This window comes from Gekko japonicus, unplaced genomic scaffold (assembly GCF_001447785.1).
Source record: "Gekko japonicus isolate JY-2015 unplaced genomic scaffold, Gekko_japonicus_V1.1 scaffold853, whole genome shotgun sequence".
In the NCBI taxonomy this organism is placed as follows: domain Eukaryota; kingdom Metazoa; phylum Chordata; class Lepidosauria; order Squamata; family Gekkonidae; genus Gekko; species Gekko japonicus.
The window spans coordinates 702967-717906 of NW_015164210.1; the positions used below are offsets into that span (position 1 = coordinate 702967).

The following is a 14940-nucleotide window of genomic DNA, read 5'->3' on the forward strand; positions in this document are numbered from 1 at the left end:
TCATAAACTGCGTTGTAATACGAAAAAAAAACAAAAAAAAAACCCAAAAAAAAAAAAACCCCGATAAGCTAACCAACGATTCGGCAGTAAAAGACATCCAAATATGCGGAAGTGCGTTTGTAGAGTAGACTGTCTGTGATGCTTAACAGTGAGGGTTTTTCTGCTTCGGTCATTCCAAGGCGCGGGAAAAAAAATTCTGGGTTGTAAAGTCTAACAAAGGGCTCAAGGAAACTTGAGCCTGCGATCCTTTTTTTGACGCGCTTGTTTCCACCTGGATGTGGTCTGGTCTTTGTTGGGAGGAGGTTGGTCTGTGCCGAGGTCCGCTGGTGGTTGGATTTGGAGGTTTTGGAGAAGCTTTAGCCCAGAGTCAATATCAGTTGCCAGCAGAGTCGAGCCGTTTGCGGTGACTTGGAGCTTGCAAAATGACACCCACCGGTAAGTGATTTTAGCGTCTGCAAGGGCTTTCGTTATTGGTTTTAGTTGCCGCCTTCGGTATAGCGTTTCAGCTGAGAGATCTTGAAAAAGTTGCACTTTATTGCCTTCAATGTTAAGTTGGGTGTTCGATCTTGCTATTGCAAGGGTTTTATATTTTAAATTGAGGTCTAGGAATTTTATGACGACGTCTCTTGGAAAGTTCGAGCGCTGTTGTTTTGCGTTGCCTAGACGATGTGCAGATTCAAGTATAGGCTGTTTCCCTTTCTCTAGTGTTAGAATGCCCTCAAGCCATTCAGTAAGGCGGGGTTTTAGATCGGGTGGTTTTATCAAGTCCTCCGGGATCCCGCGGAGTTTTAAATTATGAATTTTAAGTTGGTTTTCCAATAGTAAAATCTTTTCTGTAGCCCAGTCGTCTTTTTGATAGAAGTACATGGAATCGTCCTGTAGGGCTAGTGTGGCCTCCATTGCCGTATCAGCGAGTTGCGCCGCTTGTTGTACTGATTGCTTTAGGTCAGCTATTTGGGCAGTTATGGGTTTTAACAGTTCTGCCACTGTTGCCGACATGTTTCGTTCCATGTTTTGTAAGGAGTCGTGAAACTCCTTGCGGGAAACTCCTAAGCCTTCGGACTCGTGATCCCCAGTGCCTGCCGCCATCTTGGGTCTCGGATCAATTCTCCCGGAGGCCGAGTTTCTTGCCGAATTTCGTGTGAAATAAGATAGAGACGGCGTTCTTACCGCAAAATTACCGTTGCGTTTGCGATTTGGATCTTTTCCCGAGCCTCGGCGCATGAGTGCGTGTCCAGAATATCAGCTTTGATAGGTTTAGAGGGGGTTTTTGCCGGAGACCAACATTCAGGCGTCCATCGCGCTTCGCCTCGACGCCACGCCCCCCCACTGACTCATTCTCACACAAGTGGAGACACAGGGGAAAGACCCTCTAAATCCCACCTCCCTCAGTGCCACTTTGGCAGAGCCTTCCTGCAGCCCCACCCATTGCTCATTCCCAAGGAACAATGTTTCAGCTTGCACACGGCAGACAGCAGCAAAAATGCACAAGGGGAGAAGTCCAACAGAACCTCTGCGGCCATTCATACCAGGAAGAAGGGTCCAAAGAGTCTGTCTACTGAGCCTCAGGGGAGTGTCACACGTGACAGTGGTCACGTAAGTTACCCATACAGGGAATCGAAACCAGCAGCACCATGTCTACACCATGTCACCAAGCCTACTTGGGTAGCACTACAGCACAGGGCAATGTATGGAACACTGGATATGCCTGTCACGCCAATACTCCGTACATAGGTGCTGGTGACCCAGTCTAGATGTCGCACTATCTGCATGGCCCCTACTCATCAACCTACCCAAAAACAGCCGCTCCCAGCCTCGTGGTTAAACCAATCCTCAGAGTAAGACAAAGTGACCAGGGTGCATTCTCAAGTATGTGGGATACCCTGGAATCACGGCTATGCTGGGGATGCAGTCTGAGCCTGACTTCCCAAGTTGTCTGCCCCTTCCCTAGGTCTTTCTCCCAGTCTCATCTGCAGTGTCACCGACCTAACTACAGAGCCACATCAAACCCTGTTCAACCTTCATCTTGTTTTGTTCTCTCTCTATCACAATCTTGTTCTGTACCCACTTCACGACAGGAACATCTGTTGGCTATGCCTACCAGTGGTTCTACAGCAAATCAGCATGCCATAATGTCCCTACCGATACTCCTCCCAAACAGCAAGCTAAAAACCACAGTGTAAAACAGATGCCCTACACAAAAAGCTATTTCTGCACACGACACAGCATGACTCTCAGGTGCTGTTTTCCATATTAATAAATGCTCATGTTTCCTAATGCATGCGCAGGTGGTAAAAAGAGTTGTAAGGATGTTCATCTTGCCTTAAAACAATTCTAGGGCTACAATGCTTACTTGATTAACCCGTTAGATCATACAATTAAAACCTTTTGATCCATTAAAAGGTGCTCCCAACTGCAATGCGTTTCCATCCGTTCAGTGCATTAGCCCAAGAACCATAGCCACTTAAGAACGATAAAACAGTAAAATAATCACAATACATACAACACATTTCAAGAAATGCACACAGTTTCTGCCCTGACCTGGATAGCTCAGGCTAGCCTGATCACATCAAATCTCAGACACTAGGCGTGGCTGACCCTAGCTAGTATTTGGATGGGAGACCTCCAAGGAATACCAGGGTCATTATAACACAGAGGCAGGCAATAGCAAACCACCTCTGAACGTCTCTTGCCTTGAAAACCCCATGGGGTCACCATAAGTCAGCTGTGACGTGAAGGCAAAAAAACCCAAACGAACAAAACACAGCATCTATTTAAAAAGGGCACCATCGTAGAAGAGGTATTCCCCCTTCCCCCACAGACACTATCTGCTTGCGATAGTGCCTCCGATTAAATGTAGCACACTTGATCTAAAATCCAAATATGCCTTTTTCCTCCTTCAAAAATATAGCTTTATTCAAATGCAAATTACGCAGATTGAGCCGATTCATTAAAATGCATCTGCTTAATCAGCTAAGAATTCTTTAACAGTGTAACAGTTCTAGAAAATGCACAAGGCAAATTCATGCTTTTCCCTATAAAGATGTGGTTTCTGAACAAGAATGTCATCTTCAGTGATGTCTTCTAGAGAGATGAAGAACATCAGACCTTCACAGTATTCCCCAGAAAGTCCCAAAAAGCCATCAGATCTGTGAGAATGGGCAATGTTCCACCTATGACCAGTGTTCCCTCTAAGCTGAGTTAGTGTGAGCTAGCTCCACAGTTTTTTAGCCTCCGGCTCACACATTTTTGTCTCAGCTCAGGAAGGAGGGCTCCAGTCCAATCGCTCGCTCACACCTTTAATGCCAGTAGCTCACAAAGCTGAATTTTGGCTCACACGACTCCACAGCTTAGAGGGAGCATTGCCTGTGACCATTCTTTATTAGGATGCAATTGCTCTATATAGGTCTGTCAGACATGCATCACCTTTGTACCCTTCCTCTACGAAGCTCAGAGCAACATACGTGGTTCTTCCTTTCCCTCTTGCATATTTTATTTTCACAACAATTTGTAAGGTAGGTTCAGCGCAAGACGACTGGCCAAAGCAGAGCCACAGTGCCATCCTGAGCAGAAGCAGAACTGAAAGGGGAGACCTTTGACTTCAATGGATTTAACCATAATAATTACGTGCCGCCAAGCCACAGCCAACTCACGGTGACCCCAGGACAAGGCAAGAGATGAGCAGGGGGTTTCTCGTCACCTTCCTCTGAATGGCAGCTCCAGTCTTCCTTGGTGGTCTCCCACCCAAGTGCTAACCGTGGCCAACCCTGCTCAGCTTCCAACCTCTGATGAGATTGGGCTAATCAGGGCAGGGCTGGCTCACTCACTAGGCGATCGCCTAGAGCGGGATGGCCCTTAGGGGTACCAAACTGCACCTGGCCCCATACTCTGGGAGTTCCTTGATTATTTGTGTTTTTCATTCTTCCTAAAATGCATTTATTTTTTAAAATTGGTGGGCGCACGGGGGGGGGGGCCATAAGGGATTCTCGCCTAGGGTGCAAAATAAGCTGGAGCCGGCCCTGAATCAGGGCTATTCAAGGCAGCTTCAGTAGATTTAGAAGGAGATGAACTCTGCCTAGAATGGCACTGCTGGTAAGTCTTCTCACTGAGGATTTGTACCCCCTGTTCCTAGCCCAACACTAACTACTTCTCAAACACAAGGTGCAGGAGCCTTACTGGGCTCCTCTGAAATGGCCAATGAGAGCCAATTCACCAATGCTCCGTGTAAATTACTGAACAGTCAACAGGAAGAAGAAACACTGCGGTGGCTCAAGATCATGCGAGCTGAGACATCAGCTCCTTCCCCCTTTCACATATGGCTGTGGGGGGGGGGCGGTGCAGAGAGTCAAGCTGCCACTCAGCGGCATGGAAAGACCATGGGCAGGAGGGTGTGGAATTGGAAGCAGAGGCCTTCGGTCAATGGAAAACTGGATGACGGAACTGTTTAGGACGGCAGCCATTTACATGGGCATGAGACAGTTTCGGAAGACAAACTGGAAGCATGTGGGGAAGGGGCCACCAGTCTGGAACGCTTTAAAAGGGGAGGGGACAAATTCATGGAGGACGGGGCTATCAATGGCTACTGGTCATGATGGATATTCTACTCCCTCCGGACTCAGTTGCTACAAAGCATGGGCGGGAGGGTGCTGTGGCAGTCACCCTACCCATGGGCTCCTGAGGGGCAGCTGGATGGCCACTGTGTGAACAAAATGCTGGACTGGATGGTCTCCTTGTCTGATCCAGGATGGCTCTTCTTATGTTCTTCGTGGCCTAAGAAAATGTGGGACTGTGAGCTGCAGGTGGCTGAGCAGGCCCACACCAAACAGGCTGGCATCTGTATGAATACTGGTAACACATGGGGAATTTGGTGAGTGTGGAAGGGTGGGAGTTTCAGCTGGAGAAGAAGTGGTGTTTGTGGAGGCTATCCACTGATTCTACTATTGGCCCCCAGCCAATACTAGCTGGGATTGTGTTGCAAGAGTATGACTGTGAACCCTGAGCATCAACTAGATGGGCAATCTAGCCTTCCAAAGGAAGTGAGTCTGATACCTGATGACACATCTGTTTTTCAAAAAAAACCAGAAGTGCTAAGATACTAGCTAAGGCTGAGACATAACATCCAACCCCCTGCCACATTCTCATGTGATTTCACAGTTCTGGGATACAGGCCTATATAAACATAAGAAATAAGGGAAGCCATGTTGGATCAGGCCAATGGCCCATCCAGTCCATGTCACACAGTGGCCAAAAACCCAGGTGCCATCAGGAGGTCCACCAGCAGGGCCAAAGACAGGGTGCTGTCTTTATAAAAGACACGGCTCTGCTCTAGATAGTCAGAACACGTCAACCACATGAAGAAACAAAGAAGGCCTGCAAATTTCACATCATTAGACATATCCTAGGGAAAAAAGAACGGGGGGGGGGGTGTACTTACATAAGCATCCGTAGCTGCATACAGCCTCTGCTCCTCTGTTAGCGGAAATTGTTCCCAATTACCACAACGGATCGAATTGTCTTTCAGAAGCTGTTTGTGGAACAGATGTTTTACGAGGTTGTTCAGGCTCCAGATCTCCTTGCATTTTAGCTAAAAATAAGATTGCCACAGTTAAGTACAAACTATTCCTGAAACTGTATCAGTAAATAGGGTTATGTGCGTTGGGAGGGAGATGTCTACAACTGGCGAAGATGGAATGACTCCAAATGAGATTGTTCATTGATAAAGGGTTACTTTAAAATGGTCTTAAAAGCACAACATTGAATTTTTAAGTGGAACTTAACTGGAGCTGTCTCCTGTGAAATGCCTTTTACGATATAAGACCTCCTTATTTTAAATTATTTAAATAAATTATTTCAAGGCTCTGCTTTCAGTTCAAAGACTCCCAAGGCATCAGCTCACAGAACATATTTAAAAGAACACCTAAACAATGATAAAGCCCACTATCTTTGCCATACAAATAGGTCAAGATGTAACTGGCATCAAAATAAATACACGTATCATCCGATTGAGAACCAAGGGCATATTCTTAGGTGAACACACTCGTAATTCTGGGACTCCAAAGGCATAGCATATAACATGTTATGCGCAGTAGATAACATGACAGCCAAGGGACAAGTGAGCTCATACTGGATTTCTGACAAGTGAAATTTTCTATCTCCATCTTTCCAAATGTTTACAGCTTTCACTGTCGGGGAAATTCATTCACTTGCACTGGGCCGATCTGAAGCCAGTTCCATAATACACAAAACAGCTTTTGAAATGTTCCAGCATATCAACAGGATATTCATGCTGCCCTATCTCCTCTGAACCTGCTGATAGCACCCATATCAACGACACAATAATCAACTAAGCTGAGGTCGTATTCTAGATCAATGTCAAACAGGAGTCTGAGAACATTCAAGGGTTTGTTAAATCACAAATAAATCAAGAAGAGATTCGTTTTTATCATGAAAATAAGGAGGCTGACACAAAGGTGAAAGAAAAGGAAGCATATGACTCTGTAAGATAATAAACGACAACCATGGGGAAATCTCATAATGGGATATGTACTTTTTTCCTTTTATCATAAATTTCATTTAAAATTTAATATATCAGTAGATGAATGAGCATCACTTAGCAAGGCTCTGTTCCTCACAAAGCTGACCTTCTATGAATTCTCTGCTGAGCATCCACCCCATACCAGGAGTGAATTATTACCTTTTCATTGGCAAGGTCAGCCAACTCGACAATGCCGTCCAATCGGATTTCAAAATCACGCATCAGCTTCCATTTATCTCCTTCAATACCGACACCAGCTTTTTTAACACTTTTATCTTCAAGCAGCATTTTTAGTCCCACGGGGAAGCCTAATACAGTTTCAGAAAACACATATAATTAATCTGATTAAGAAATGAATATCCCACCTGTTTTATGTAAGCATAAGCTGTTTACAATAGTCTAAAATAAACAAATGATTTCCTCACGGAGTAAAAATAATACAATTGTACCCAAAATTCAGCCTTCAGCCGAATGGACTGGATCCAACATAGCATTGCAGCAGGCGCAAGGATTTCCACCTGCAGACTGACTTTCACGGTTCCCTGCTCTTGTGGGAGCATGCAATGCCCTTGAAATCCAGTGTGTGGGGGGCTCCCCTCTCCCCTAGGAACAGGATTTTAGGAGGCTTTTAAGTTGCCGTAGGAGTGGGAGATGCAAAAGTCACACTACGAGGGTAGAAGTCCTTGTGCCCATGGAAATGCTGTGCTGGATCCATCACAAGGTCAGTCTCCACTTGTAGCACCATGTGTTTGTCCTTCATGGCAAAGCAGAAAAGCCAACCAGACTATCTGCAAGGGGACCTCCTAGCTCAGTAAAATCTGCATGGCCCCGATCTTTCCTTCCTGCCCACAGGAAGTCATCAAGGTAGTGAGCAGTGCTCCATAATCTTGTCCTGTAACATGAGGCCTATTCCAAAAAGGAACTGAACCTCCCAAAATCAGCACAGGGAAGCTTGTCCTCGAAAGCAAAGACCAACAGCTCAAAATCAGCTCGGTGGCCGGGGAGGAGATGGAGGGCTGACTTAATGCCCATCCACTCTTGTTCTTCCTGTTGCCCCGGTGCTTGTGAGCAATATATTCAGACATAAGAACATAAGAGAAGCCTCCCCCAGCACCAACAATACAGAGCATCACTTGCCCCACACACAAAAAACGGCTCCGCCCCCTGTCAAAGGCTCCGACGCCGGGGCTGGGCGTGCCGCGCTTCCTTCTCGGCCCCCGCCCTCGCCTCCTGTGTCCTCGAGGACGCTCCTCCTTGCTCGTCTGTGCTGCAGCCGAGCCCGGCCCGGGGAGGTCCCCTCTCCAGGGCAGGCTTGCTGTGGTGCGCGGCCGTCTCTTTCTCCGCTCCGCCGTGTTTCGCCGCCCCGTTCTGCCGGCTGCCAGGTACCGCTCCCTCGTTGATCTCCCGGGTCGCAGGTAACGTCTCCCGATGCCTCCGGGGTCCCCTGGGTTGCCCCGGAGTCCCGGGCGGGCCCGGGACAACCTCCTAGCTCAGTAAAATCTGCATGGCCCCGATCTTTCCTTCCTGCCCACAGGAAGTCATCAAGGTAGTGAGCAGTGCTCCATAATCTTGTCCTGTAACATGAGGCCTATTCCAAAAAGGAACTGAACCTCCCAAAATCAGCACAGGGAAGCTTGTCCTCGAAAGCAAAGACCAACAGCTCAAAATCAGCTCGGTGGCCGGGGAGGAGATGGAGGGCTGACTTAATGCCCATCCACTCTTGTTCTTCCTGTTGCCCCGGTGCTTGTGAGCAATATATTCAGACATAAGAACATAAGAGAAGCCTCCCCCAGCACCAACAATACAGAGCATCACTTGCCCCACACAAAAAAACCCTCCATTGATTTATATAGGGGCGGAAGATGATGGTAAACCATATTTATGATCCAGTGATGGATAGAAGACAGATGGGTAATAGGCGGCTGTTCAAATTCCTACTCAGCCACGCACTCGTGCTCTGACCTTAGTCACAACTGATCAGCCTCAGCCTTCCATCCATAAATTGAGAATATTATAGTGCCATCCTGCGCACAGTTATACCCTTCTAAGCCTTGGGCGTGGTGGCAGTTTGTCGAAGAGACTGATGGTGCCATCCTCTGCAGATACACCCTTTTAACTGGAACTACGATGTTACAGCAATTTAATCCGAACTATACCCGTGCATGCATGACCATGCCTTTCCCCTTAACGGGTACAGCAGGTGAAACAACCTATGTTGTAACATGTCCCCCTTGCCTACCTTGGCAACCTGCTTCTCAAACAACAGAACTGGACCCAGGAACAACCCCGAGATCCAACTTATCCAAAATCAGTTGTAAACCTAATACTGATTCTGATTGATACTTGACCAACAAAACTTAGGTCTTGGCCATATTCACTTTCCATTCGATGGCGCACATCCAAACCTTCAGTGTCTCTAGACACAGGTCAAGTGCTTCCACCACCTCCCTGGAATCAACTGGAATGGAGAAACGAAGTTCTGCGTCATTGCACACCAATGAACACTGTACTCCAAAACTTTGGATAACATCTCCCAGAAGATCCAAAACAGATGGAAGAACGCAAGACTCTCCATACACCTAAAGAAAACTGGCCAGGGGGCTGCAACCTTCCTGCACCAGCTTGTAGAGCTTATCTACCAAGAAAGTTCAGCAGCTCTACAAAACAGCACTTCCTCTGCCCCCTCCAGCCAGTCCCAGCTACGCAGTCCAGCAGGATAATGGTAAGAAGAACTACTGAAGGGTCCAGAAGAACCAACAGGGATATGACGCGTTCAACACACAGCCCACCTACACTTGCAGCAGGGTCACCTGATAAAACATGTTTGTGCGAGGCTACGTATTTGATAGCTTTTAGGGAGGGAGACCATTCATGCACATGTGAGACTTGAATGACAGAGGTTGAGTTCTCAGGCTGCTTAGCTGAATGTCAGCAAGCTGCCAAGTGTATTTTCTTTGCTTATGAGTTGTACCCAAACCCCCCCCCTCGCCTTCATGTCCAGTAATTCATATGCGCATGCCAACACCTACCCCCCTGCGTTTAATTGTAACTGCATTCCTTTCTGTGTACGCTTGCAGAGCTTTGAAGGCAACTTATCAGTAATGCAGCAGGTGGTTTGTACATGGAGGCTTTTTGCTTAGTCTATCATGCAATGTAGCGTGAGAATAGAACGCTTGTTTAATTAGTTCAAACCGTTGTGTTCCCAAGGTTTGGGTGCGAGGGGAATCCTTTGGCGCCAGCGGGAATCATATCTATTGGCCCAAGCTATTTTGAACTTCCTTTATTATACCTGTATCAAGCCCATTGTGTCATTCCTGACAGAGATTGTGTTCTACCCGTTTCATGGCTTTAATAAAATAAAACCTTCTTGCAAGAGTGTATCTTATTATAGGCTGTGATTCTGACACTGAAACAGGTTGCAAAATTATTTTCTTCTTGATGCAGACTCCGGGCTGCCCGGGTGCAAAGACAAAAAATACGTAAAACAAAGTTGCATTGGGGGAGGGGGAAATGTGATTGTCCTAGAATTTACATGATTACAGTAATTCTATTATTGTGCAGAGATTAAGTTAAAACAGTACTGACTTGACATGGCTGAGATGTGAAACAGGTAACATTTTTTCTCAGACTCGCACAGCTGGATTAAAGCAACTTTCCCTTCCTTCCCTTTGGTGTAGGACGGTGTCCATTCAATGTCAAATCCCAGGACGGCTCCATCAGGCAAGGTTGCACTGGAAGATTTAAACATGCATCTCTGGTTTAGCTCCAAATGACTATTTCAAAGGTCTAGCGCAAACATAATGCTGACTTCCTGCAGATGGTTGTTGACCAATCAGGAAGCAGACTCAACAATCTGCATCCTCCTCCCTCTTCCTCATCTGCCCTCCTGGTCTCCCTTCCTTGTTTGCCTCAACCACAGCTTAGCATTAACAACCCTTACTATAGTTAATGCTAGCCAGGGTTCCTCTCTTGTTCAGAATTTGAATTAGCATGCATTTAAACACGAAATCATCGTTACAGCAAGGGAGATGAGGAATTTGGGTTGACGAGGAAGCAGAAAGAGATCACGCGTGCACCTGAGTCCGGCTCCCAACTTGCAAACCACGGTTGGCATCTGCACCGAAAGACATTAACGTTGGCACAGCTTCCACAGGAAGCTGCCGTATACTGAAACAGACCATCAGTCCATCAGGACAGCGGCCATGGCACAGAGGCAGAGCACCTGCTTGGCATGCAGAAGGTCCCAAGTTCAATCCCTGGCATCTCTAGTTAAAACTGTCATGGAGAGCCACTGCCAGTCAGAGTAAACGATACTGACTTTGATAGCCTGACTCAATATAAGGCAGCTTCGTATTTTGAAGGTTAATATTGTACACTCGTGGCAGCAACTCTCCAGGGTCTCTGATAGGGGTCTTGCATATCACCTACTACCTCATCCTTTAAACTGTGGAGATACCAGTGGTTGAACCTGGGACCTTCTGCATGCAAAGCAGAGGTTTGCCACTGAGCTATGCCCCATCCCCAAGAGGAATGATTACTGAAGATATTATGTAAGAAGCATGCACTTATTTCAGTATTTTAAAATGAAGCCTTCCTCCTGCCAGTATGCACACTTAGTTATAGTTCTCACTTGCTGTCACTGTTATGAGCAGCGAGGAGCCATCCATCAATCTGGTTATATATGAATATTGTTTATGTTCCAGCCTGTCCCATCACTGTGCTCAAGGCAACTAGAGAAAGCAAATTTTGCATGAAGCAATTCCAAACGCTCAATGCAAAATAATTATAAGAGATTTACAGTGCTATCCTAAGCACATCTACATCTTTCTAAGTCTGTGGACTTAGAAGAAGTAGAAAAGATTAGGACTGCACTGCTAAGAACTGTGATAATCTGATGGGGGGAGGGAATCTGTTTTTGGGTCCTGTTACTCCTGCATACAGCAACAGCTGTGATACTGAAAGGAGACCAAATTTTGGGCTGTTCCGATGCTGCTGTGGTTAACAGCGCAATGACAGCAGTTTTGATGGCAGATAGAGGATTGGTTTTGGCCCAGCCCTTTACTGCAGTCAGTTAATTTTCTGTCACCGCTCACAAACATTCTGTACCCGTCCATTAAGGCGCTTTCCCTATGACCTTTAAAGGATTTTGTAACCATGAAAGGTTTCCCTTTACATTTTCTCTTGGTCTGCTTCTTTGGAAGAATTGTTAGTGCACAAATCATTATATTAGTTTTTGCAACCTGATCTTATGGCTGATTACTTGTAAGCAAGCCCTCATTGAGCTTGTAGCCTGGATAAAGCTTTGGTAAATTTGAGCTGTTGTTATCTTTGGCGTTGAAAGATGTTTGGGGTTGGTTTTTTGTCATTTCCCAGTTATCATTTTAATGGCCATGCCAAAATCTAGAAGATCATTGGTCCTTAAATGTAGTTTTATTGAGGGCTGCTGTTCTGGTTGTCTTCTTCCTTACTTGATCCACATTTTATTTCCTTGGAACAGAAGTGAGAGGGTGCTTGCAAGACTCTTGTGTAAATCTTTTCTACTGTATTTGTCCTGTGTAGCCACAGTTCCCTCCAGCTGTGGACGTACAGGAGAAGAAAGTTTGCTCGAAGCTAGGAGTGTGCCTGCAGCCATTTGCACTGCTGAAGAGGCAAGCGGCTTTTCAATCTAAAACACAGATGGAAAGCAGCTTGCTGATGGGACAGGCTGGAACATAATATTCATATATAACCAGACTGATGGATGCCTCCTCGCTGCTCATAACAATGACAGCAAGTGAGAACTATAACTCAGTGTGCATACTGGCAGGAGGAAGGCTTCATTTTAAAATACTGAAATAAGTGCATGCTTCTTACATAATATCTTCAGAAAGTAAAGAGCAATCACTGGAATTACAACTGTAGACAATGGAACCATGGAATTCAAAGAAAGGAAGGTTGTCTTCCAGGACACTCCGATGGACTGGATTCCTCTGTTTCATAAAAATGGGAAAAGACAGCTTGTTGTACTGCATGTTTAAGAAAAATTAGATAAGGCACCACTCAACCCGACATGTCACACACAGTGCATTTGCCCTCTTACATACACTCCAGAAGCTGTTATATACAGACAGATTAAAAGCTTTCTGGCCAAGTGTTTGCCAGGCCCTATTGTGCCAAGCACTAAAATATGATTTAAGCTGTTGACCTGCATTTTCCATTTAGCTCAAGCGTAACATACTTTTGACAGCCAGCACCAGGCTTCATTAACTTCTAGGCTCTAAAAAGGAGAGCAGCCAGCTAATCCTTAAAGAAGTGACTCCAATAGATTTTGCTGTATACTTTTTTGACAGCTATGACAATCTGTGATTGCATAACTTGTAAATACAGGCAACAATTATCGATCATGGTAAAAGGCATTGTTATACCTAGTGTAAAGACAGGAGGGATTGTTGGTAGTTGTTCAGGACATAACCTTTATCCGTAAAGCCGTATGGTTTATTATTCAAAAAGGGGGACCACTTCTCTAATAAAGAGGATTGACTAGCATTATCATCTGTTCTAGCTTGGTTATATGAGACCTCGTTTAAAACAAAGTATTCCCATAGTGTTATATACTGATGGTGCACTGTTAGGGAGTCTAGTTCTTTCCACTTGAACGTGATTGAGTTCTTTGCTGCTGTCAATTTTGCTGTATACTGAATAGTTAAGAACATTCATTGGAAGAATTGCACATTAATCAACAAATTTATTGATTTGTAGCAGGTAGTTCAAAAAGCCTGAAAAGTCCATTGCATGTGAGTTTTTATCTTTTGCATAGCTTCATTTTGTAAAGTATCACACTCTCAGTCACATTAATCTGGTAATCTGTTGCAGCAAAAATAAACAGAGGCCCTGCGTCACCTTGAAGACTAACAAATGCTCACTGCACCGTACCCTTTCATGTGGATCCAGTGCATGAAAGCCTATGCTAGAATAAGGTGCCACAAGAAGACACCTGCTCAGGAAGCTAATTTATGCAGTGGACCCATGTATAAGATGCCAACGCCATGCACAAATAAAATCGTTCCTGTTCCAACAAACAGAGAAGAAACATGTGGAATTTATGAAATCACTTTGTGAAGACTGAGTAGACTCACTTAGAAGCAGCCCTTTGGAACAAAATCCAGGCCCTGCAACCTTAATGCCAACACAATAAACAACATCACAGTATCTGCATTAAAAATGGACAAAGGCAGATTTCAGCAGCTGACAGAGCTCTGGGACCCTGGTTACGAACACACAACAAATGTTTGGCAGTTTCTATCAGAAACTGTTCACACATTCCACAATCCCTCATCTTAGCCCTACGTTTCCCATCACTGTTATAAATTTGTGTGGACCCAACATACATTCTTATTCCCTACCTTTTTGTCATCCACTGCATCCACTTTGCTCTCTTTAGTCATCCATAGAGGAAGCTTATTTGGAGGAGACTCCATATTCCTGTCAGTTTCCTCATCTGCATTTGTATTTTAGCTGAAAGTAAAAAATACCACCTTTGAAGAAAAGTCACAAAGAACTGCAGCTTGGGCAACATTGTTTAGAAAAGGCAGTCCTTCAATCAAAACACTGTCCTCACAGGATAACAGTCTAGCTGATCACCCACTTCTCTCTTCCAATAAGCAGGGGTTGAGAGCATCTCTTTGCCACCTGAATCAGATCTGGGTTGAGTTTCTGTAAGAGGTATCTCTGTCGTTTATTTATTTGACTTATAGACCTCCCTCCCCCAAAGGGCTCAGGTATTTAGCTTAGCCATGGCATGAGGCACAAGTCAAAAGGCTACAGCCATCGGTGGCCCTGACAAACCTGTGGCCCTGTGTGAGTTAAGATAGTGGATCCTTAACCAGTCAAGGAATTTGAAGTTATACTGTGTATTTTCCCCTCTTTGTCTAAATTATATTTTTATGCTTCCTCATGAGCTACTTTGAGTCACCACAGTGTGAAGAAAAGCACAAATAAACACAAGAAGCTGTCTTATACTGAATCAGACCATTGGTCCAACATCGAGGTCAGTATTGTCACTCAGACTAGAAGTGGCTCAGACAGAGGTCTTTCATATCACCTGATTCTTTTAAACTGGAGATGCCAGGGATTGAACTTGGGACCTAAGCAGATCCCCTGGAAGTCGATAGACCTAAATAAATAACAAACAAGTATGACTAAAATCTTCAAATGTCCAAGGAGAGTAAAAACAAATATTCACCAACATAAATTCATTGAAATGTGGGTGGCATAGACCAATCAAATTCTAGAAAGTACATTGTTGAACCTTAGAAGCTGACAAAGCACATTTCACATTCCGAGTTTCATTTCCTTTAATCTTCTGCTTATTATGCAATTCTGCCTGTCTTCTTTTTGTTTTATAGTACAAACGGACATATTTGTTG

The 14940-nt window shown here is 45.1% G+C and overlaps 1 protein-coding gene across 1 annotated transcript in view; it reads right to left on the reverse strand.

The window, feature by feature from the left end:
• Nucleotides 1-13988, reverse strand: part of WRN (Werner syndrome, RecQ helicase-like) — a 93177-nt gene extending 79189 nt beyond the window's left edge. The window contains exons 1-5 of the mRNA XM_015408438.1: nt 13918-13988; nt 12389-12504; nt 10121-10266; nt 6695-6843; nt 5435-5584 (exon numbers count right to left, since the gene is read on the reverse strand). Coding sequence (XP_015263924.1) covers nt 5435-5584; nt 6695-6843; nt 10121-10266; nt 12389-12504; nt 13918-13959 — 603 coding nt within the window. The 5' untranslated portion in view covers nt 13960-13988. The remainder of the gene's footprint in view (nt 1-5434; nt 5585-6694; nt 6844-10120; nt 10267-12388; nt 12505-13917) is intronic.
• Between the last annotated feature and the right edge of the window lie 952 nt (nt 13989-14940).